General features: G+C 36.7%; 1 protein-coding gene across 3 annotated transcripts in view; it reads left to right on the forward strand.

The window, feature by feature from the left end:
- The window catches only part of LOC148952048 (ras-GEF domain-containing family member 1B-like), a 421272-nt gene that overhangs the window by 310331 nt on the left and 86693 nt on the right, over positions 1–24248 (forward strand). For all 3 annotated transcript variants that reach the window (XM_089089511.1, XM_089089509.1, XM_089089510.1), the window contains 2 exons: positions 1498–1629; positions 8611–8823. In XM_089089511.1, the coding sequence (XP_088945637.1) occupies positions 1498–1629; positions 8611–8823 (345 nt within the window). The remainder of the gene's footprint in view (positions 1–1497; positions 1630–8610; positions 8824–24248) is intronic.

Genomic DNA, 24248 nt, shown 5'->3' on the forward strand with positions numbered 1-24248 from the left:
ACATTGGCTAGTAAAAGGACCAATGCATGTATAGATAAGTTTTGAGACCACACATGTTAATACGAGAAGACGTAGAATAAAGTTTTCATTGGCTGCGAATTGCCTTATTTTTCTCGTTATCCTTGAGCCGCATGCTAAACCGTAACACAATGCTAATGCTGAATAAAATAACGCGGAGAAATTATAGAAAAAATGTATATAGGCTTCAACAAATTACACAGAATAAAGGAGATCATAAAATGAGACAACTTCATTTGAGTTGAATAATAAAATTATGAAAGACTACATGCTCTGGTAACGTTGAAGTTAAGAGAGAAAGAATTAGGGGTTATCGTTACCATGATCAAATAAGCCTACCTAAACATTTTGCCCCTCCCCCCACACTAGAAGCTGAAAAACGTCTTTTTGGGGGTATTTCCATTGAAAATAGACAAATTGCCCCCCCCCCCCCCCATATTTTGAAAAATATATTCAGACGCACCCCTCCCCTCCCCTAAATTTTCATGATTTGAACCCACTACTCACAGTGGACGTTTAAGCTCATCCAATCTCAATTAATATGCTTGTTGTTGGACGTCCATACAAATATTGTTTTTTGAGTGTCTATATTTTAAAGAGTGAGATTATCTGTCAAGAAAATTCAGCCCTTTCTGGGAGAAAGCCAGCTTATTGTTCGCATTTGTTTGCTTACAAAACACTGGCAGCAAACACAATGTCCGTCTAGCCCTTTATTAATTAAATTATTTTTAGAGGTCAATATACATCGAGATCATTGAAGTCTCTGAGTCATCAGTAAATTTTTAATTCTGAAAATAATGCTACTACTGAAAACTCATTGCAGCACCCAACTGCCCATTGATACAATGGTATCAATTGAGGCCTCGTTTTCAGGATTACGAGAAGATCGATCAAGCGGACAGCTTCACCTACCTAGGCAGTATTATTAGTAAAGACGATAGTAAAGACCTTATGCTTGAAAGCTGCTAACGCCTCAACAAAATTTTCCGACGGATTTCTGAGAAAAGTGCACCAATGGTAAAAGGTTTAGATAACACTGGTTTTTCTTTCTGGTGACTTATCCATTGGCGTGAATTCACCGAAATGTAGGGAAGAGGGAATTCGTTTCTTCAAAATCTAGGGGTGGGTAGTTATTATTTCGTTTTCTTTTTCATTGAAAATACATAAAAAATGATACTTTCAAAAACCTAGGGCAGAAGCGGGATCTAGGTGGGGGGATCTGGTGAGAAAATGCCCCTTCCGTTATTGACGCTCTTAGACTAGGGGCGTTCATTTCCAACAGTGTTTCAGTTGGTATAAACACACGGCTGGTTTCTAAATTGTTGACTTTTCTATCGACCAGTTACTTTTCTCTGTCGTTTTCACGTCATTTAACATACTTTTGGGCAAACAGCTGCTGACAGTGTACAATCCACAGGAATGATGTTTTATCTGGTTGATTTGTTTTATGTCTTTCTTTTATGATTATCATCTTTGCAGAGCTTACCGCAAACGCATCAGACGGGGAAAACTATTGGAAACATTCCATGTGGCTCGAGTGACGGAATGAGCAGCCACAATTCCAGCTTGGAAACTGTCGAGTCTTCCGAAAATTCTTCAGAACAAGACAACGTAAGCAATTGATTCCTTTCAACTCCAATTGCTGTTGTGTAATTTTAAACAAATGTGATAAGTTGGGTTTTCCAATTTACCCAGCAGAAACAGATACAGTGTATATAAAAGATTGTATTACATGTAATAGGATATAAGAAGCCATAGGCCCTCGAGCCACTACAGACTGAAATTTACAAAGGTTTTATAGTTTGTCCTTTGAGGGGGAACTTTCCTAGAGAGTGGACCCATCCTAGTGGGAAAGGCCTTGAAATGCTCTACGGGGTTGAATTTTAAAAAGATTCTATAAATTTGTCCTTTGAGTTAGAACTTCCCAAGAGAGGGGACCCATCCTAGTGGAGGAAAGGACTTAACCTCTTTTTATCTCAATATCTGTTACTAATGGCGGGTGGTTTACACATCTCTGACACCTTTACAAGGGAAAGTGATTTTTTAGAGGGGAGGGGCTGGTAGAAAGTAAGGACAAATTCAAGTTTCTAAAGCCTTTTTTTATTTTTCTAAGAGGGGGACTCTGGAACTATTCCTTATGAGACCCATGGACTATTCCTTAACAGGCCCACCTTCTCCCGTGTATGTGGGTGTGATAATGGGCATGCCAATAAAGAACCCCTACAGAGAAATTTGAAAAATGAAGGTTTTAAAGTACATGTTCAGGTTAAATCCTCCTGGCCAAGGACCAAAAATCTTTACAAAACGCATCACAAACTTGTTTATATGCATTTTGTTACTTTTTGCGGGCTTGAAAAAAATTTTAGGGGTGGGTTCAAGCCCGGTAATACGCCACTGGATACGGCGTTGCCCCTGGTAACACGTTTCTGAGTGGTCACCTCTGCTAATTTATAGAAATAATTTTCGACGAAAAAAAATACATTAAAATTGTAGATTATATTTGTTTCCAAGTCTGCCTCCTGGCTTAGATTTTTTTTAAACTATTGAAATTGCCGCTAGCATTGGCATTTTTTTTTTTTTTTATCATGGAAAAGCATCAGAACTCGTCTTTAGAGAGTGCGCATATGACTTTTTGGGGATTTGTCTGCTGGGAACATACTCCTTGTAGTTGCTGGTCGACTGATGAAATTTTTTGGTAGATATCCCCCCCCCCCCTACAAGGTTTCTGGTGAAGGTAATCAGTGTCATCTTTACGCAAGGCACTTATTTACCGTATTCAAGGGTAACCTTCAAGATTTGGCAAAAAGAAAAAGATGTGAAACTGCTGACCCTCATTAACTAGCCAACAAAGTTAAAAGATAGTCTATCCCTAATATCTTTTTTTTAAGAGAAGGTCAGGTGGATGTTCAAAATAACTTCACCTATTCCAATTTTTTTTTTTTTTTTTGCCATATTCTTTCTGCGCTGCGAAAGCTTTAGCTGTTAATTTTTCCACGGGCCTTAAAAAAGTTCTTGCTTTGGCTGGTATTTCTTATTAGAATTCAGTGTACAAGATTACTCTTTGGCTGTTGACACCTAATACATTTCTAACAAATTCTAAGGACAAGAAACTATAGGGGCAACATTGAGAACTTTAGAAATCTCAACAGCGAGATTCAAAGTTTGTTGTCACCATGGAACTTCCAAAAGTAACTAGCATGTGACATTTAAAAGTTAGTGCAAGTAAGTACGTTGCGAGACCTCCAGGCAGAAATAAACTTTACAATCCAAATAGGAGGAATACAGAGTTATATAATATACTCGAGTACTAATAATTTAATAACCACAACACTTTTAGAAACCGGTTTGCAATTCGTTGCTGTCCGTTCATCCTCCCAGTTATCAGACTGTAACTCACCGAAACTCAAATGAATTCTAACAGTTTAGTACTAACCACCTATGCACAGTGACCACAGAGTGACCTATGCACATAACTCACTACCCATGGAAATTCTCAACCAGCACAGCCCCATAATCGCAGAACCCTCTGTTAAAAAAGATTTTACTTATATTTCGTTAAATTTTGTAGCGTGGTGCATTTTTAACCAGTAATTTTTATTGTATGCCTTCAAAACCGCTTTTAAACTAAAAACCGCTTAGAAAACCTACCCTTTTAGTACTGTTATTTTCGCATAAATTGTCACATACCCCTAGGACAAATAAATAGGCAACAAAAGTGTGCTATGAAAACAAGGAAAAAACTGTAAATATAGAAATATAAAAATGCAAAAGAATATAAAAAATGTATAGATATAGAAATCAGAGGTCTTTAGGGGGGTTGAAACATAAAGGGAAAAAAGTTAAATCAAGAAACTTTCGAGAAATATCATGAATATTTTAATAAGTCTGAAGTAGATCAAAACGGATTTTCGAACGACTTCAGCTGGTCGTCCAGCTGACACATCTTAGTCATTGCCCATTGGGCAATGTGTGTTAGTGGGCAATGACACATCCTAGTCATTGCCCATTTCCAAACATCATTTACACCACCAGGTGCGTACTGCCCGAAGTGGATGTGTGCCACGCGTGATTTGAGGAGGTCGGGGTGGTAGAAGTACCCCTACACGCTGTGTATCACGTGGGGTGGAAAGAGTGGGACTTCTGGGACTGCGATGATTGGACGACTTTTCTAATAATTCATAAATAATTTCTGTCACTTGTTGGGTTTATATGTATAGATTACCTCAGTGCAATACACATTTTGCCTCGATTAATATTCTTTGTTTGACCAAAAACAGAAGTCACTCTCAATATTTTTTTTTTTTTTTTTTTTTTTACAATGTAAAAAATTTGTTTGATATTCAAAAAAATCGTTTGTAAGGTTTATCAACGGCAAAATTGGAATTTAAACAGATCAAAGTGAATATTAGAGACCATTTTGGATTTCTATTATCATTATTGAATATCAAATCTGTTGAGAAACAAAAATATTGGATACACATACTCGAATTGGAGTTTCAAACACAATATGTAGGATTTTAAGATCCTTATTAGATTTCCATCTTGTTTGTTGGATTTCCTGTCCTTTAATTGAATTTCCATCACTGTTGTTGTTCATTTTATTTTGCCTACAATCATGTTGAACAATAAACTAATTGGATATTCTAACAGCTGCCATGAATGGTCCTCAATGACCAGTTTCAGATGCACGCCCGAACAAGTCCTTCTCCTGCTCAGAGGCAGACTTTTCCACTCATCATGAAGTTTAGTGGAAGCGTTGGTTTCCTGCGAAACGCAAGTAATCATACTATAAAAATAATCCCGTAAAGTATGATATTAACATATAATACGTCCGTCTTGTCTTTATATAGAAAGGGTCGAAAAAGATTGTTTATCTTTTATTAATACACTGTAACTATTCCATAAACCATAAGTGATTAAAAAATTCAAAGATATTCTTCCATGCCTTCAAAATATGAATTATAAGCTAAAAATGTTTGTAGATATATTTATGCATGTTAATAAGAACATTTGTACATAAATTCACATTTCAATAATTTGTTGGAATTCAATAAGCAAGTCACAGTTTCAACAGAAAAATTGGATTTTTTTTTTGAATTGTTTGAATTCGATAAGCAAGTCACAATTCCAACCAAAAAATTGGATTTTTTTTAATTGTTTGAATTCGAGCAAAACATTTCGTTGGAAAACAATAGAACAGCATCCAACAAGAACAGCATCCCAGATAAGACGACCTCAGGCTTCAACTCGAAGATCATTCTTCTCTCTTCGTCATGTGGGACCAGGGTTTTATAATAGTTTAGCAAATGAATTATTAGTCGAAGAAAATATTGCTATTTTTAGAAGTAGGTCAAAATCTCTGTGTTTTGGTGAGTATAATATTTCTTAGAGATTTTCTATTGAGTGGTCTCTCAGTTGTATTTTGGTTATTTTTTATTGTGGTTGTGTGAGGGTGGTAGTGAGAGAACGGTGATAATTAGTTATGGTTTGTTTTTTTATTTTAGGAGTTGCACCAAGTTGGAAGAGGTTGTGCCGTGCTTTTTTTTCTTTTTTTTTATTTATTGTTTTACGTTGTTGATAGTGATGTGTATATCAGCGTTTTTTCTTTTGAAGGATGTATAGCCTAAACAAATTTGCTTCTGGTGGTTGATTTATTTATTTGTTTGATTTAAATAAAAACCCTTATTACTTACTTAAATAATTTTTTTTACAGTGTAATTTATGAATTGTTCACTACCATGTTTCATTTAATTACCAGTGGAAAAGGTTTAGTACAACTGCGTATACTCGACACCTATCATATTTCTATCAAGTAGTAGATTTCATCAAGTTTTCGTGTTTTTATTTTATTTTTATTTTTATTTTTTGCTGCTCTGCTGTTTATATAGGGAAAAACAAATCTTGGTTATATATCTTCCTGAGCTTACAAGAGCCTTTTCGACCTTAGGAATGCTGAAGAAGTTATTAATCTGATATTCTATTTGAAAAGTTGCATACAAATTATAAATGCTCTCGAAAATAATTAAGAAAACACGAAATTTTAACATTTGAATGAGGTTCACCTAGTTTAGACCTGAAGGTGAATTCACCACAAATTGGAATTGAGTTTTTTTTTTCAATTCAGAAATATTAATAAATACCTGTTCAGATATGAACAGATATTTAACCAGAATTAAATAATTCCGGTTCAGACATATTAATAAATCTAAACTCATTACTTAGTAAGAAAATCAAATCCTGTTTGGAAACAACATGGAACGACTTCAGAAAAACACATTAGCAATAGGCTACCAAAGATGGTCTCATCAAAGTATCCATTCCATTCCTTCAGGTACATCGTTTAGGCTTAGGAGGACTGTATAATAAATTTCCGTTAATCGTCTGCTGCACTAAATATAACTTGGGTTTTACTTAATAGTATGCTTTTCAGGGAGCTTCTAGCTCAGGTCTTCCAGGGAAACTACCCGATTTGGTTGCTTAGCTCTATCTAAGAATAAATGTTCCACCAAAAATTTGTTTAAAGACAAAAGTTACAGCAAATAATAGTTTCTTGTTAGATGCACTTTGAAGTAGCCGATTGAAAAGATTTCGATGGATCAATTTGTGTGTGTGTGTGGGGGGGGGGGGGGGGGGGGATAGGAAGCCCTGGTATTAAAGGGCATCAGAAGAAAGTTCCTGAAAACCAATTGCATGTTCAGTAAGACTTGGCTTTTATTCCGCGGAAGTCGCACATCAAAACTGTTTTGTCTTAAGGTAGAAAGTTTGCCGAAACACTATCTTAAAAGCCTTTAATAAGGAATAGTTTATCACTGGATAAGCTGACAATTGACGAGGGTCGAGAGCCCAGTTTAAGGGATGTTTTTTTTTGTTTTTTTTTTTGTCAATTGATGTTTGTTACTTATATGTCAGTTTTAGTCAATTCTACGTGAACGGAGTTGTCCAGAGAAGGATCAAAGCGAAAAACCCTTAATAACTTACCTATTCAGTTGTTTTTCTTCTTTATGCTAGCGAAAAAAGAAGAAAATGATGTTTGATTTGCCATCCTTCCGACAACTAAAAATATTTAACTTGAACGTTATTGGTTTCTTTAATTTCGTATTAAACAGTGTTTGAACATTTCCCTGGCAGAATTCTAACAAACATTTTGAAATTAAACATTCGACTTTAGTCTGGATTTATCTGTATGATAGAATTTATAAATTGTTGCCGCAGTCTGATTTTAATTTCAGTTTTTGGAGTCAAGAAAACCGAGAGCGGTTAAGGAAAACCGGAAAGTTCGTGAACTTTTAAACTGGGTAGGATATAAATAGAATTATTATTGGAAGTTGAAATTGTAGTTTTTGTGGCGTTGAAATTTCTCTAAAAGTTTTCTTGAAATATTACGTATTTAATGGGGGGGGGGGAGGAGAGAAGACAGTTCCTGCAAACAAGTGCAATTAGTAATAAGATTTGGGTTGCATATCTCGAAAGTCCCACTTCAAAATTTCACGTTATAAACAAATCCGGGTTGCAGCGGTAGCTAGCAACCCAGTAAGAGACTATCACGTCCAATGCTAAGAAATATAATAACCCATAACTCCTAAAAAAGATTCAGATAAAAACAAAAAGTACACCATTAGAACCGCCTTGTCCGAAATTCCTATATAGGAGACTTACCGCCCCTTGGCTTGAACAACAAAGAAAATATATTGGCTTGAAAATCAAGAAAAGTGGCAGCTACTACGATATTCTGTATAAACGGCAACTTTTTATCCTCTTTTTCTTTTCCGTCACTGGAACGTCGTAGAGAGTTTTTCAGTGGCTCATTTTAAAGAAAATTGAGAATTTTTCCACCAAAAACTGCATTTTTATGGCCAATCTTGATGAATGCCAGCTATCCTTACCTCTAGTACAAGCACGTATACTTACCATTGTACCATCGGAGACTTATGAAAAATAAGTTACATATAAGACATGATAATAAATGCGTTAATCCGGGTTGCAGCGGTAGCTAGCAACCTAGTAAGAGACGATTACGTCCAATGCTAAGAAATATACTAGCCCATAACTCCTAAAACTAGAGTCAGTTCAAAACAAGAAGTACACTATTCGAACTGCCTTTTATAAAAATAGACATAGAAACAAAGCTCTCTTTTGGGTACTTCTGGTGGGGAGTCCCCTGATGTCGATAGTCCTGGGGTGCGGCACTTTGGCTAGCAGATTTCATCGGCTCTAAAAACTTTAATTATATAGTGTAAATATGACAGTGTGATGGATAATATATTGACAGCGCAAATGATAAAACTGCGTTTAGACGCTCCAAAGACCGTGGTTCAAACCTGATTGTCGCAGATTGTCACTATATCATTCATTCCGTTATCGCATGTACAAAATATACGCGATAATTCAAAGAGGTATTATGATACCTAATTCCAGAGGTCTACAAAATACTAAAAGTTACCACACCCTTGGGACAAATATAGCTAAGAAGATGACCGGATTTTGTGCTGCTTAGGCCTCTGGTGGCTTTGTGCTTCGACGTGTTGCTAATAGTAGTAATAATGTACATGTTCATGTATGCATATAGTAAAGCAATAAACGGTCTTTTTTCAGTCCCTCGTGTACAGAGACACTGACCTGGTTTCTGGATCTCTTGAAGCGCTGATACAGCACTTAGTACCCACAGCAGTGTATTATCCCGACAGAACATACATCTTTGCGTTTGTCTTGTCTTCTCGACTCTTTATTAAGCCGCATGCTTTACTTGGAGAGGTGATAAGACTTAGTTGGGCACAACAAAAACTCAATGATCCTACTGTAACTAAGGTAGGTTAAAAAATATGATATCTTTCTAAAACGATAATGTTTTTCAAAATCACATATATATATATATTTATTTATATATATATATATATATATATATATATATATATATATATATATATATATATATATATATATATATATATATATATGGATTGTATATATGGATTGTACCTAAAGATATTCTCGGATTTTTTGCCAAATAGTGTTATTTTCAGTTCTTTTTTGCCAAACTAGCCAGTTTCTGGTCGCCAGATTCGAGGTTTTGCCATCGTGTATTGTCCTTCCAATCGAGTTTTCCGGACTCTTTTTTAAATGGATGAGTGTTTTAAATTCATATGGTGTTACATCAATGCCCACAATTCTAAAAATAGTTTGCAAAATTCTACTTTTCCAGTTAGAATACTCTAGATGCTGGGTTTTGTTCTCTGCCTCTGATCTCAACGGTTTGCAGGTCAGCCTTCGGTCCCCACAAAGGACTTTGCTTTGCTCGAGGTTGTCATTCCAAACCATACCAATTAATATAAATATAAGAATACCTACGGTACTCTACTTAAAAGGCTCTCTAGCCAGCGGTGCGCAAAAGCAAGAGGGAGTTGGTAGACATCATTTTTAAACATAATCCGAAATACCTCAAAATAAACATCACAGTAAACATATGCTTATTGTTTATTTTTACCCTTTATTTATTTATTGCTTAAACGTCCTTGCCCTTACGTCTAATATGACACAATAGCACCTAAAGCGACAGATCATCAGTTCATCAATCCTCGTCAGTTTGAAAATTTAAGTGCTTAGATATTTTGGACACGAAAGCTAAAACGAGATAAAGAAAATAGGAGTTGAAGGATAATAAGTGAAACAATGAAGAATATGAAAAGACGTAGAGGAAGGAACAAGATAACCCCGCCAACTCGTATTCTCATCAGTTCAGGAGCCTGAAGTGATGAATAGATCCTTTGTTAAATTGGGACTTGAACAAATGGATATTCTATATTTGCCAGAAATTAACTGAAATCACCGTAATATTAATTTTTAGCCTCTATTTTAAATTTTTACCAAGAGGGGAAAGAGTCCTGCTGATTTGTTTCGAATTTTTTTTCATCCTTGACCCTCTGTGTGGGTGGGTTTACCGTCAGCTTAGTGCTTAATTTAAAATATCTATAATGTTGTCAGTACTTTTATTATGCTTTTCACAGTGGCATAGAAACACCAGAAAATTACTTTATTTTGCATTAAGGACTTTGCATTAGAAACTTCAGAGAAATGTTTACAATGAACTTTCTGCTTAAAACTTAAATTTTCCAGTAAAGAACTGGCATTTGCCTGATTCCTAGACTTAATAGTTTCCTGAGAATCGAAATATTCCACTTGTATAAACAAGACATTCCTCCTGCTTTATCCTGAACACTCAATTAGAAATCGTTTGTCCTTTTAGTAAACAGTGGAATCAACAAAATTATCACTGAAATTGAAAAAATAAGTTAATTTTAGCAAGAAAATTATATGTTTGTATACATGATTGCCAAATGGGAAATAAGCGGAAATACAAGGACCAAGGTTGTCATGTCCTCTAAGGTTTGAAAATTCTCTGAATAGAAAATTACCCGAAGTGTAAAGGATTTGCTCTTTCCAACCAAGTGCCCTTCTTTTTGTGCCTTGTTTGAGAGTTTGAGCACTACTAAGCAGTAACTGCATTCGTTCTGTATTGAATATTTGGTGATGGAACTGGTTGATATTCTAAAAAATCAATACCGATTGAGTAACCCCAGTTCTTTAATTTGAAGGTATTGAACTAACTCTTAATCCAAGCGGGGTAGTTTGCGATGACGAAATATATGTTATCAAATGAAATCCACACCTTCTTGAGAGAAGACCTCTCCCCGTCATTTTATAATAATTAAAACTTTGTTCCTATTAATATGCTTATTGCGTGTTTTGCCCCCCCCCCCCAAGGATACCAAGGAAACCTCGGCAGTCCCAATGGACGGATCTATTTTCATTTGCGGACGTTCTTATGCTAAAAAGGCTATATTAGAAAGTCTTTTCACAAAGAAAACGTTTGGGAAAAAGGTAAAATTATCCAAATCATATCCATCCCCTCTCTATTTCGAATGCATAATTGAAGAACACTTGCCCTTTGAGTATAAAGTAGAATCATTTAAGTACTAAAAACCCATTCACAATGAGCGTTAGCTTACACGAACCAATTCAGAATGAGATTTAATTAAAATTCAAAGCTAGTTAGAGCCAGCACTGTTCATTTGTCTGAACTTTTTTTGGCATTAGCTTAAGTCATTCAGCAAGAGAGCTTTATTATGGATCCTTAAATGTAGGCTACAGGAAAAAAAATGTGTAGGAATTTATTGTATCTAGTCGTCCTGTAGTGGCACAGGGGGATTGATCTCAGCTTGGTTATATGGAACCCGGAGTTCAAACAAAACTACAGTAATACGGTACATTTTTCGGAATTTGATTCCGGCAATGAGATTATGTGAAAGCGTCTCCATACTAATCCAAACAAGATAAAGAATGTTAATCTAACTAGTCAATCAGTTAAATCCTATGATGGATGGGCCTGGAGTTAAAAAAATACTGATATTACCTAAGTCATGTTGCATGTCTCGGTATTAGCTAATGCCTTATCCACAACATAATCAGATCAGTTGATACAAAAGTCAAGATTTCTGAATAGTGTGTTTTTCATTGATTTTAGCGTCACACTTATCCTACTGAAGTGGATAATTGAAATGGCAAGAAATTGATTTGAAAAGCCTGTGTCAACACTTAATTTGTTCCCGACTACTGTTTACTAATATCATGCCTTTTAAAATTTCACAGATTCATCTTACAGATAGAAAAGCTGCTATTCAAATCTCTTCATCTTTTTTAATTTAAAAATTATGTTTTAAATCTTTACTCTGATTCCTCAGTTACTTAAAAATTCCTTTAAAAAACGCTTAAAAATTTAACAGTGTTCAACACGATAAATTACGAACAGGATACCCCCCCCCCGCTAGGCTCTACGGCTGGAAATACGTGGAGGAAGAAAAAAATACAAAAGATCAAAAGAAAGACAAAAGCAAAAAAGGAGAAAATATAGACACGTACACTATGCTCTAGAGTTTCATTGTAACCGGATTGAAGCTAGTTGCTATTTAACAATTTCGACGGCCAAATTGGACTTCTTTTTGAAATGTCGATTCCCTGCTAAATCAGACCCAGCTCCAATTTTCATCTTTAAGTGTTCAGTATTTACAATGCGACGCAAAGAGTCTGGGTAACTGGGAAAATTCACATCTTTGGCGACTTAGCATTGGCACATAGAAAAAATATACAACTGCGTCACTTGTTCTGTAGTGGATGGCGTGTTCACTGATTAAGTAGAATATTTCAAATATAATTGGATAATCGGGATTAGAATCTTTAATTCTTTTGGATTAAAGCTGAAATTTCTCTGTAAGTAAAAATTAATCAGAATTATTTTTCGTCAAGAATAACTTAAAATCCATTTCGCACTGAGTAAATTTAGGTTAGTTCGGGAGAATCTAGGCTGGTTAAGTAGGCTGCTGGCTTTAAGCTGGCATGGATGATAGAATGTGCGGTTCTTTACTCTCCCTAAATTTCAAAGCATATGAAAATACAAGTCTGCAGCAGTTTAGGATGAAAGATCTAATATGTCTGAGGTTCACACAAACGCCAAATGCTAGATGGCGTTGGGAATTTTTATTTTGACACTTCCCCCAGATTTAGCTATTACCAGCTCCACATACTATTTGGTACAATGATTGGGTTCTGTTATGTGACTGAAGAATATTGTGTTGCAAAAAACTGGTTTCTGGGAATTCAGCTGGGGCCGAACGAAATTCAGGACACCTTTCGGTTGACTTCGATGAGAAGAGACCGTGGAAAAAGATTTGAAAGCAGTGGGATCTTCATGGGAGGGAGTTAAGAGGGAAATTCTGAGTTGGTTGGAGTGGAGGAGCAGCATGCGCTGCAGTTTTTCTCCAGGGGGGCTTGATGCTGCGATGAGTTGCTATTCGTATGAGTTGGAGACGGTTCTTTATTTTTTATTATGTAAATTGCCCTTTAGGTTTTAATCCCTAATAATCTGTTTATTGTTCACTTATTGATTCATGCACGGCAGTGCACTATTCTTTGTAGTTGGATTGTTTGGATATTTTGTTTAATAATTAAGTTCCTCTTCAATCCTTACTTCACTAGTAATTCCTGATAAGATGGTCATTTCAATCCTTAGAAACAAGACCAAAACTGTTACATCTCCATTTCGTATTTAGCAGTTAATTTATAGACATGACAGCCGTTTCTAAGATGGATGTTTTAGAAGTTGTCTTTCCAAAGGAGAAAAAATCCTTGCAATTTTCGACGGAATAAAACGCTTTCTTCAAGACTTAGGCAAAAGTAAGAATTATGCTGTTTTGGAAACGTTCTTTTCAACACAAAAGGAGTTTACTAACCTTTGACTTGGATATTTAAAACCGGTTGTAAATTACAATATTTTTTGTTTTCCGTATACTCGTGTATGGCATGTATTTTTCAGGGTTGCGGTAGTGGCCCATTTACAGAGTGTTGAACGTTGTCCACAAATGCCACGGCCATTAAAAAGGGACGCTTAAGTATTACCAATTTCGACCTCTGCCCTTCTGCACTTTCAATGCCCGTGCGCATCTATGATGGTGTTAGAAACTGTACCAGAATTGCCAAGTTCCAACCAGAAGGATCGCGAAATTCAGATTTATTTGGTAGATAAACATAGACTGAAACTTTTCTTTTCAGTTTCTGAAGACCTTTCAGTACTGGTTAGGTTTCAGATAGAAAAGAAGCGTGTCTTTTCATAAATAATGGACTATAGACTATAGGTTATGGCCATTTGTGTCCTGTTAAACTCTGAATAAACCAACATGCATATTTGAACAGAAGATGGAATGGCTCTAGAAGAAATACCTACTAGGAGAAATTGCTTTATTGAATTGGCTGAATTAGTCCATGGTTGTTATTTATATCTGTAGAGGTAAGTTTATTCAAAATATTTGCAGGTAATTACATAGGGGTACATTATAAGGTAGGCACTACTTGGTTAATTTTGCTGATACAACAGAAATCAAATAGAAACAAGAAGAAACATACCATTTGATTTGTTATTTACTGTTCTTTACAAACATAATAATCAAAGCCATTTTAATTGCATCCCAGCCTCTCTTTGATAGGCCAGACTTCACCCTAAGCCACATATAAACTTTTGCTGACTTTATTAATTTTTGTTTTCAAATTGTCTATATTTTGAATTTTGAACCAACAAAACCTAACATGAAATTAAAACAAGTCTAAAAATTAATAAAAACCCACAAAAACAGCAAAACCTTGTGTATAATGTTCAGAGGTAGGATGCAGTAGAATTAGAGGCAATTCCAAAAATCCATCCAAAAGAATTTTTCTACGTATAACGAAGTAAGGATTTTGTAGCTAGGGACATAGTTTTTAGTTAAAAATAGGGGGAAACTACGTTGGGTTAGTTTTTGGTAGTATATGACATAAATCAGACAAAAAAAATAAAAAAATTGAATCCCACTTCATATTTCTTTACAAATGTAGTAACTGTTACTACTGTAACTATGCTTTAGCACCACCTCCCTAATAGGGACAAATTTTGCTTTAGGCTGTATACAAAATATTGCGGATTTAATTTTATTTTTCTGTTTTTGATGATTTTAAGAATTTTTTTTTTAATTTTGAGCCAACAAGCACAAAAAAATAGCACAAATCTCTAAGATAAATGAACTTTTGTATAAAGCCTAAGGCTATATTTGGCCTCGTTAGGGGAGTTGGGCTGAGGCATAATTACAATAATACTTGTTACTGCATTGGAATGAGCATGACTGTGGAAATAAACGGTATATTTCATCTTTTTTATTTGATATCAAATGCATAAGCAAAATTAACCAGGGTGGCCCCACCTTATCATTTACCCATATGAAATGTTACCTGCAAATGTTTTAAGAACTTACCTCAACAGACATTGATAACGGAACTGGAGCATTCAACCTATTCAAAAATCACTTTCTTCTAGATAATCCATCTTCTGCTTACATGTGCATATGGTTACTTATTCAATGCAAAACAACACACAAATGGCTAAATCCATAGTCAACATTGATAAATCCGTGAAAATCCTTGCTTTCATTCTATTTTCTATCTGTAACCTATGCAGTATAGAAAAATACGAAGAACTTGAAAAGAAAAGTTACTATCTTTATTTACCTTACGCGTGCATATGCATGGTTATTCAAAGCTTACTAATACTCAAAGGGCCATATCTGTAGTTAAACTTGGTGTATTTATGGAAAATTGCGATTTCAATCTTTGTGAAACGTGACTAGTATTGAAAACTATAAAGAACTTGAAGAGAAAAGAAAAAGTAAGTTTTTATCCCCCGAAAAAAAAATTTGAATTTCACGAACCAGGCTATGATTTGGCAGCTCTGGTAAAGTTTATAATACCCGCCTTGCATGTGCATACGGCTTTACAGTGCGCAAGTGCACTGCTCCTAAGAACGATACTTATGTGTTACGCAAATGAGACTTATGGACCACGTTCGCTACCCTGATCTATCTAACCGAAATTCAATCAAATTTGAATCCTTTTCAAATATGGGCTAGTGAATATGATTAGGTACTGGGAACGTATTGTGAGTCTCTAAGTTCATGGCCGTACACCCTGAGGAAGATTTTACAAGATTGTGGAGTGGTGAAAGTATGGAATATTAGTTTGGTATAGATAATGAGGTGGCAAAGATGACCGGAAATGTTGTGCAGGATCAAGGGGTGCAGGCTCCAAGTTCATGGCCGTACCCCCTGAGGAAGATTTTACAAAGATTGTGGACTGGTGAAAGTATAGAATATTGGTTTGGTATAGGTAATGAGGTGGCAAATATGACCGGAAATGCTGTGCAGAATCAAGGGGTGCAGGCTCCAAGTTCATGGCCGTACCCCCTGAGGAGATTTTACAAGATTGTGGACTGGTGAAAGTATGGAATATTGGTTTGGTATAGGTAATGAGGTGGCAAAGATGACCGGAAATGTTGTGCAGGACCAAGGGGTGCAGGCTCCAAGTTCATGGCCGTACCCCCTGAGGAAGATTTTGCAAGATTGTGGAGTGGTGAAAGTATGGAATATTGGTTTGGTATAGGTAATGAGGTGGCAAAGATGACCGGAAATGTTGTGCAGGATCAAGGGGTGCAGGCGTGATAGCATAAAAAAGCCTCTAATTCCCTGCACCTCTACGTAATGGTAAAGGAAACATGGGGTGAAGGGATATTTTTAAAGGTGAATTTAAAAAAGGATGAGATAAAGTATATGACTGAAGCGAGGGTGAATAGTTTGTCACTTGGAGCAAGAAGAAAATATTTAGAGAGAAGATAAGGGCAGGATGGTCCTAGTTTTTGTTCTATGTTTGGAGATATGGATCAGTGTGGGTCATATGATGTGTGAGTATGAAGAATTGAGTGAGCTGAGAAAGGTAGTGTATGCAGTGTGTCGTTCTGATGAAAGATGGATGGGGAGAATGAATTATGAGTGTTTTGTGAGGTTTGTATGTTTGAACGATTTCTTAGGCTAGGAATGAAGCACAAAAATTGGTTTTGTATTTGTTTTTTTGTTTTTTGTTATTGAAGTGAAAGTTAATTTGAATTGAAGTTCTTATTTTGTATTTTCATGACCCTAGGGCATATAGAGCAAGATTAGTTATTAATATAATAATTTGTATCATATCAATTCCTCAGAAAGGGTGATATTACGGAAGGGTTTGAGGTCCTGTCCCCTCCCCCTTTTTCATGAAGTTTAAAAAAAATAAAAAAAAAAAAAACCCAGTGTTAGTTGTATAATAGCTTAACTGGACGTAGAAACTACACGATCTATATCAAAGTAATGCAAGTATTCAAAATAATATTGTAACTGGATAAGTAAAAGTGTAACTACGAAGAAAATATAAAATAAGTAAAAATAAAATAAATATGACAAATAAAAAAATAAAAGTACAACTAGATATGCAACTGTCAGTATAACTGAAATTTTATAGTTTAGGGTTTAGGTTCCCTATGAAACGTGCAACTAGGTTCCCTTGTCGCGACAAGCGTACAGTCGGAGCTTGCATGGGAAAGAACAGGGATTTATACCGTGGGATTGATTAATCTTAAATTTGTACCATATACCGAACCAAAATTGTGAAAAAACTTAGACTTTTTCTTAGAGAATGATCTAAACTTGCTTTAAAAAAAGGAACATTTTTAAACGAGTAAATGATTTTTGACGAATTTTCCACGTATTTTTCAATCTTAAAAGATGGAAAGCAAATTCCAGCAATGAAATTCGATAGATGGATGCAGGTGAACCTCAGCTATTAGATGACAATCAAATTGTTGTAAGATATACTTCTTGAATGTTAGTAGACTTTCAGGATGGCTGCATTGCTGCCGTTGACGTTTGGTTTAACCAGCGTTTTTCTTTTACCGCCCAATGTGTCAGTCACAATACTCTTCTATACACCTCTAAGAAATGCTCTGTAAAACAAACGTTTGGTAGAAACGCCAACTGTGTCAGTCGCAATACTCTTCTATACACCTCTAAGAAACGCTCGGTAAAACAAACGCTTGGTAGAAACGCCCAGTGTGTCAGTCGCAATACTCTTCTATACACCTCTAAGAAACGCTTGGTAGAAACGCCCAATGTGTCAATCGCAATACTCTTCTATACACCTCTAAGAGACGCTCGGTAAAACAAACGGTTGGTAGAAACGCCAAGTGTGTCAGTCGCAATACTCTTCTATACACCTCTAAGAGACACTCGGAAAAACAAACGCTTGGTAGAAACGCCAAGTGTGTCTGTCGCAATACTCTTCTATACACCTCTAAGAGACGCTCGGTAAAACAAACAATTGGTAGAAACGCCAAGTGTGTCAGCCGCAATACTCTTCTATACACCTCTAAGACACGCTCGGTAAAACAAACCATTGGTAGAAACGCCAAGTGTGTCTGTCGCAATACTCTTCTATACACCTCTAAGAGACGCTCGGTAAAACAAACAATTGGTAGAAACGCCAAGTGTGTCAGTCGCACTACTCTTCTATACACCTCTAAGAAACGCTTGGTAGAAACGCCCAATGTGTCAATCGCAATACTCTTCTATACACCTCTAAGAGACGCTCGGTAAAACAAACAATTGGTAGAAACGCCAACTGTGTCTGTCGCAATACTCTTCTATACACCTCTAAGAGACGCTCGGTAAAACAAACAATTGGTAGAAACGCCCAGTGTGTCAGTCGCAATACTCTTCTATACACCTCTAAGAAACGCTTGGTAGAAACGCCCAATGTGTCAATCGCAATACTCTTCTATACACCTCTAAGAGACGCTCGGTAAAACAAACAATTGGTAGAAACGCCAACTGTGTCTGTCGCAATACTCTTCTATACACCTCTAAGAAACGCTTGGTAGAAACGCCCAATGTGTCAATCGCAATACTCTTCTATACACCTCTAAGAGACGCTCGGTAAAACAAACAATTGGTAGAAACGCCAAATGTGTCATTCGCAATACTCTTCTATACACCTCTAAGAGACGCTCGGTAAAACAAACAATTGGTAGAAACGCCCAGTGTGTCAGTCGCAATACTCTTCTATACACCTCTAAGAAACGCTTGGTAGAAACGCCCAATGTGTCAATCGCAATACTCTTCTATACACCTCTAAGAGACGCTCGGTAAAACAAACACTTGGTAGAAACGCCAACTGTGTCAGTCGCAATACTCTTCTATACACCTCTAAGAGACGCTCGGTAAAACAAACGCTTGGTAGAAACGCCCAGTGTGTCAGTCGCAATACTCTTCTATACACCTCTAAGAAACGCTAGGTAGAAACGCCCAATGTGTCAATCGCAATACTCTTCTATACACCTCTAAGAGACGCTCGGTAAAACAAACAATTGGTAGAAACGCCAAGTGTGTCTGTCGCAATACTCTTCTATACACCTCTAAGAGACGCTCGGTAAAACAAACAATTGGTAGAAACGCCCAGTGTGTCAGTCGCAATACTCTTCTATACACCTATAAGAAACGCTTGGTAGAAACGCCCAATGTGTCAATCGCAATACTCTTCTATACACCTCTAAGAGACGCTCGGTAAAACAAACAATTGGTAGAAACGCCAACTGTGTCAGTCGCAATACTCTTCTATACACCTCTAAGACACGCTCGGTAAAACAAACGCTTTGTAGAAACGCCCAGTGTGTCAGTCGCAATACTCTTCTATACACCTCTAAGAAACGCTTGGTAGAAACGCCCAATGTGTCAATCGCAATACTCTTCTATACACCTCTAAGAGACGCTCGGTAAAACAAACAATTGGTAGAAACGCCAAGTGTGTCAGCCGCAATACTCTTCTATACACCTCTAAGAGACGCTCGGTAGAACAAACGCTTGGTAGAAACGCCAAGTGTGTCAGCCGCAATACTCTTCTATACACCTCTAAGAGACGCTTGGTAAAACAAACAATTGGTAGAAACGCCAAGTGTGTCAACCGCAATACTCTTCTATACACCTCTAAGAGACGCTCGGTAGAACAAACAATTGTTAGAAACGCCAATTGTGTCAGTCGCAATACTCTTCTATACACCTCTAAGAGACGCTTGGTAAAACAAACACTTGGTAGGAATCTCAAGTGTGTCAGTCGCAATGCTCTTCTATGCACCTCTAAGAAACTCTCGGTAAGACAAACGCTTGGTAGAAACGCCAAGTGTGTCTCGGGCCTAAGTCTAATTATGCTTATACCTGAGTGTATCTACATGTAAGTTTATGTGTATTTGTGTAAACATATATGTTTATAAATGTTTACCACAAGCTGTAAATTTTCTTAACCTCCAGTATATCTATTTGCAATAGTTAGCAATTCAATCTCCTGTTTATTTTTGAATTTATGGACCCTGCAATTGTTTGCAAGGGGAGGCGTTTTTAAAAGTAGTTGGCTGTTGTTTCTTTATACCTCGTTTTTTTTTGTTTTTTATTTATTAACTTCGTCTTTAGCTTTATTCGGAACCTCGTTGCGAATTTTAATTTTGCCAATAATAAGTAGTAATAATCTACTATTGGCCATTTTCCCGCTTTTCAAAAGAAAGAAACTGATTTTATAAGCTTTTGGCATGGTTTCCAGAAAGATTCTGGAACTTACACCTTCTCGTATGCTTTGTAAAAATGATGAAGTTATTTCTGAAAATTGAATTGAGAAAAAAACATTCTAAAATTTCTAAAACTTTATCTCGTTACGAAGAAGTGTTACAAAGCTGTTGCAAAACTAGAAAAAGTTTTCATAGAAAAGTTTTAAATTAAACCAATTCAGGGTCATGTTTTTTTCTTAGATTATACTTAAACTACCTACTGAATTTAAAAAAAAGGAGACTGGGGCCGTGGAGATGAATAAGGATATAATCAATAATTCCGCATTGTACAATGGATACGAAGCTAATGATTATAATATCTTGTGTAACCACGAGTACCAGTGTACAAATGGTCTATAATAGCCATTCATTTTGAATGGGTTTATGTATGTTTGGCGACGAAGATGTCACTGAATGGCAGTACATCTTCCGAACTGGGAGGTAAACAGCCTTCCGATAGTTCTAAATCGACTATCTCTAGAACTGGGAGGTAAATAGCTTTCCAGTAGTTCTAAATCGACTATCTGTCTCAGAAGTTTCTCTTGGTAGCAGTCCAGCCCTTTTTGGGCCATAAAAATTACTTTGCAGCCATTTTGATGTGGCAAAATCACTTTTATTACTGATTAAGGGCACTAGAACTTTCATTTCAGTTCAAATAAGCCCTTGCAATATTCCAAGGCCAATGGTTGGATACGATAATCCTGGGGAATGAAAAATAAGCAACAAAAAGATAAATGAGCACGTATCTGTGACCATCCTCTTTGGGGAAAATGTGACATTTTGGCTTCTCGCAGGTGGAAGTTTGAAACCTCTACCTATGGGTTCTCAGACATATTGAATTTCTTTCTATAATTTTCATCAAGATTGCGCCTGCTTCTTTGTGGGAGTTGTTCCCTCCTGTTTTTGAAGTTGTACGAATCTTTGTTGTGATAACTTTTAGTGAGAAAATTTAAAATTGACGATTTTCGCATATTTGGAATAAACATATAAACTGATTCATTTGATGCAAATATTATTAACAAAATTTCATCTTTTTAGAATTTAATGGTCTGTTGGCAAGAGTTGCTCTTTACTTAAAGTTTGTTACCACCAACTGTTTGGTTACTTTAGCTCGGTAACCAGTCTTGCTTGGAATCAAGTTTAGCAACGAACCTTTGCGTAAAGATGAATCAGATCAATGAAATAAAAGTGTAGAAAGCTGGAATTAAAGCAGCAAGCTTCGACTAAATGTTTCAGTTTATCAGGGGATTTTTGAAGATAAGATAAGAAGACTTCAGATTTTTAACGCCCACAAAATATGCAAATATCTAAACAGAGCAGATAGAGGACTAAGCTCGATGCAAAGGTGAAGGCATCCTTCCCCAAAAGACAGAAATATCACAACTAGTCAGAAAAAGGACGAAGACAAAGCATGTTAGAGCAGGAGAGGGGCAAAGGTGTGGCAAAACCACAATAAAAAAAAAGACTTGCGTCATCAACGGTAAATAATATGATAGATAGATAGATAGATCGTGTATTCCAAAGCCCAAGAGCCATATACACAAAAATTTATATAAAAAAAAATAAATCACCAACAGAACTGTAAACTTTCTGTGTTTACTTTTCTGGGAATTATCTACTTCTCTGTACAGTGAGACTTCTTCTCTTTAGGGCCTTATGGTAGTAGACTAGAAAGTACTATTTTGCCCAGACGTATAGCCAAACAGGTTTTTCTGGTAACGCAATCCGTGGTCATTCATCTGTAAGTTGATTAGTAGGTTTTTTTTTTTAAACTTGGCTATTCGTTTCATGGGTTTCATTAATAGAACGAGTAATGTTCTTGAAAAGGGTAATTACTTCTTTAGTTTACGAGATTTGCGAATTTTTTGCGAAAAGGTATTAGCGTAGGGGTATTGCGATGCTTAAGAATGTCTCACGGGTAATTAAAGAATGGGGTGCTTACATCAGATACTTAATAGATTTGACACTTACAAGTGACATTGCTAGAGTCAAATATATTTGGTGTTGGTGATATTATGACCCTCCAAGCCCCCTGGGGAAAGGGCTGCACAGTGTATCGGTATCGGACGTATTATTTTTGGGCGTATTGGTATCGCAGGTATCTATACAGATTTTTAGTAGCTCGTATAAAAGATATTACTCATATCTACGTTCTTCCTATAAATTCAACCATCAGCAACTTCAAAACGGCACTAAAAACGGCACTTTTGGTGCAATGTCTCAAGTGGAAAAGCTGGGGCTAGTGGACTACCAGCACTTCCGGTTTTTCTGGTATGCGTAATTTCAAAGTTCAATGTCTTTTTTTAGTGGTAAACCAAAAACCGAAATGCGGGCAGGAGATAACATAATTTACATAGACAATGAACGATATTAATTAGTGATTAATTGTATCAATGGAGAAAAAAAAGGATTAAACTGATTAACAGTTAAGATAAACCCAAAGGAGCTGTTAACTGAGGTAATTTGTTATAAATTTGAAAAATACCTAACGACGAATCAGAAATGGTTGATTAACATTTGCAAAAAAGGGACTAATGGGATTTGCGAATCGGAGGAGATGGAGGGGTTATGCACTGTATAATACACAAGTGATGTTTTGGAGAGTATTGTCAATTTAAATAGGATCTAACGTTCCCCGAGGGGTTTAGTTAAATTGGGTTGAGTTGCACGAAGGTTCAGTAGTACGAGAGTTCACTAGCACGGGGGTTCAGTTGTACAGGGTTTCGGTTATACAGGGGTTCAGTTACATGGAGGGATTCAGTTGAACAAGGGGGGACTTTGGGCAGTGTGTGTCTCTTTAGGCTGTGTGTCTCTTTGTGCAGTTTGAATCTTTATGGTCTGTGTGTGCCTCTGTTGGCTGTTTGTGTAGTTTTGGGCTTTGCGTCTCTCTTTGGTCTGTATGTGTCTCTTTGGGCTATTTGAGTCTTTTAGGTCTGTGTTTGTCTCTTTTAGTTGTGTGTCTCTTTGGCATGTCTGTGTCTTTTTGGGCTGTTTGTGTCTCTTGAGAATGTGTGTGTATCGTTTTGCTGTGTGACTATTTTATCTGTTTGAGTCGATTTGGTCTGTGTTTTTGTCTATTTTGTATGTTTTAGTATTTTTGGTCTGTGTTTGTATCTTTGGGCTTTTTGTGTCTCTTTGGGCTGTGTGTGTTTCTTTGGGCTTTGTGAGTGTCTTTGGGCTGTGTGTCTCTGTGTACTGTTTGTATCTTTATTATCTTTGTGTGTATCTTTGTGGGTGTTTGAGTCTTTTTTTTTTGGGGTTTGAGTGTCTATTTGGGATTCTGTATCTTTGGTCTGTTTGTGTTTGTTTTGGCTATGTGTGTCTCTTTGGACTGTTTGAGTCATTTTGGTCTGTGTGTCTTTATGTTGGCTGTTTGTGTCTCTTAGGAGTCGTATGTGCCTCTTTGGGCTATGTGTGTCGCTTTGGGGCGTTTGAATCTTTTGGTCTGTATGTGTCTGTATGGGCGTTTTTTGGTCTGTGTATGTTTACTTTGGCTATTTTTGTATATTATAGGCCATGTGTGTCTCTTTTGGCAAAGTGTGTATCTTTTGAGGGATTTGAATCTTTTTGGTATGTATGTGTCTGTATGGTCGTGTTTTTTCTCTTTTGGGGGGGTGTGTGTCTCTTTTGGCTTTGCGTGTCTCTTCGAACTGTATGTATTCCTCTTTAGCCTGTGTGGGTGTCTCTTTGGGATGTGTGTGTCTCTTTAGGCTGTATGTCTCTTTGGGCAGTTTGAATCTTTATGGTCTTTGTGTGACTCTTTTGGCTGTTTGTGTCTCTTCGGGCTGTGTGTCTCTCTGTTGGATGTGTGCGTCTCCTGTCTCTTTGGGCTGTGTGTCTCTTTGAGCTGTTTGTGTCTTTTTGGTGTGTTTGTGTGTCTGTTTGTGGTGTTTGTTTCATTTTGTTCTGTGTTGTGTCTCTTTGGGCTTTTTGTGTCTCTTTGGGCTGTGTGTGTTTCTTTGGGCTTTGCGTGTCTCTTCGAACTGTGTGTATGTCTCTTTAGCCTGTGTGTGTCTCTTTGAGCTGTGAGTATCTCTTTAGGCAGTCTGTCTCTTTGGGCAGTTTGAATCTTTATGGTCTGTGTGAGCCTCTTTTGGCTGTTTGTGTCTCTTCGGGCATTGTGTCTCTCTGTTGGATGTGTGCGTCTCTTGTCTCTTTAGGCTGTATGTCTCTATGAGCTGTTTGAGTCTTTTTGGTCTGTTTGTGT

This window comes from Artemia sp. Qi Xiang Cuo, chromosome 5, assembly GCF_049724085.1.
Source record: "Artemia sp. Qi Xiang Cuo chromosome 5, ASM4972408v1, whole genome shotgun sequence".
Classification (NCBI taxonomy): domain Eukaryota; kingdom Metazoa; phylum Arthropoda; class Branchiopoda; order Anostraca; family Artemiidae; genus Artemia; species Artemia sp. Qi Xiang Cuo.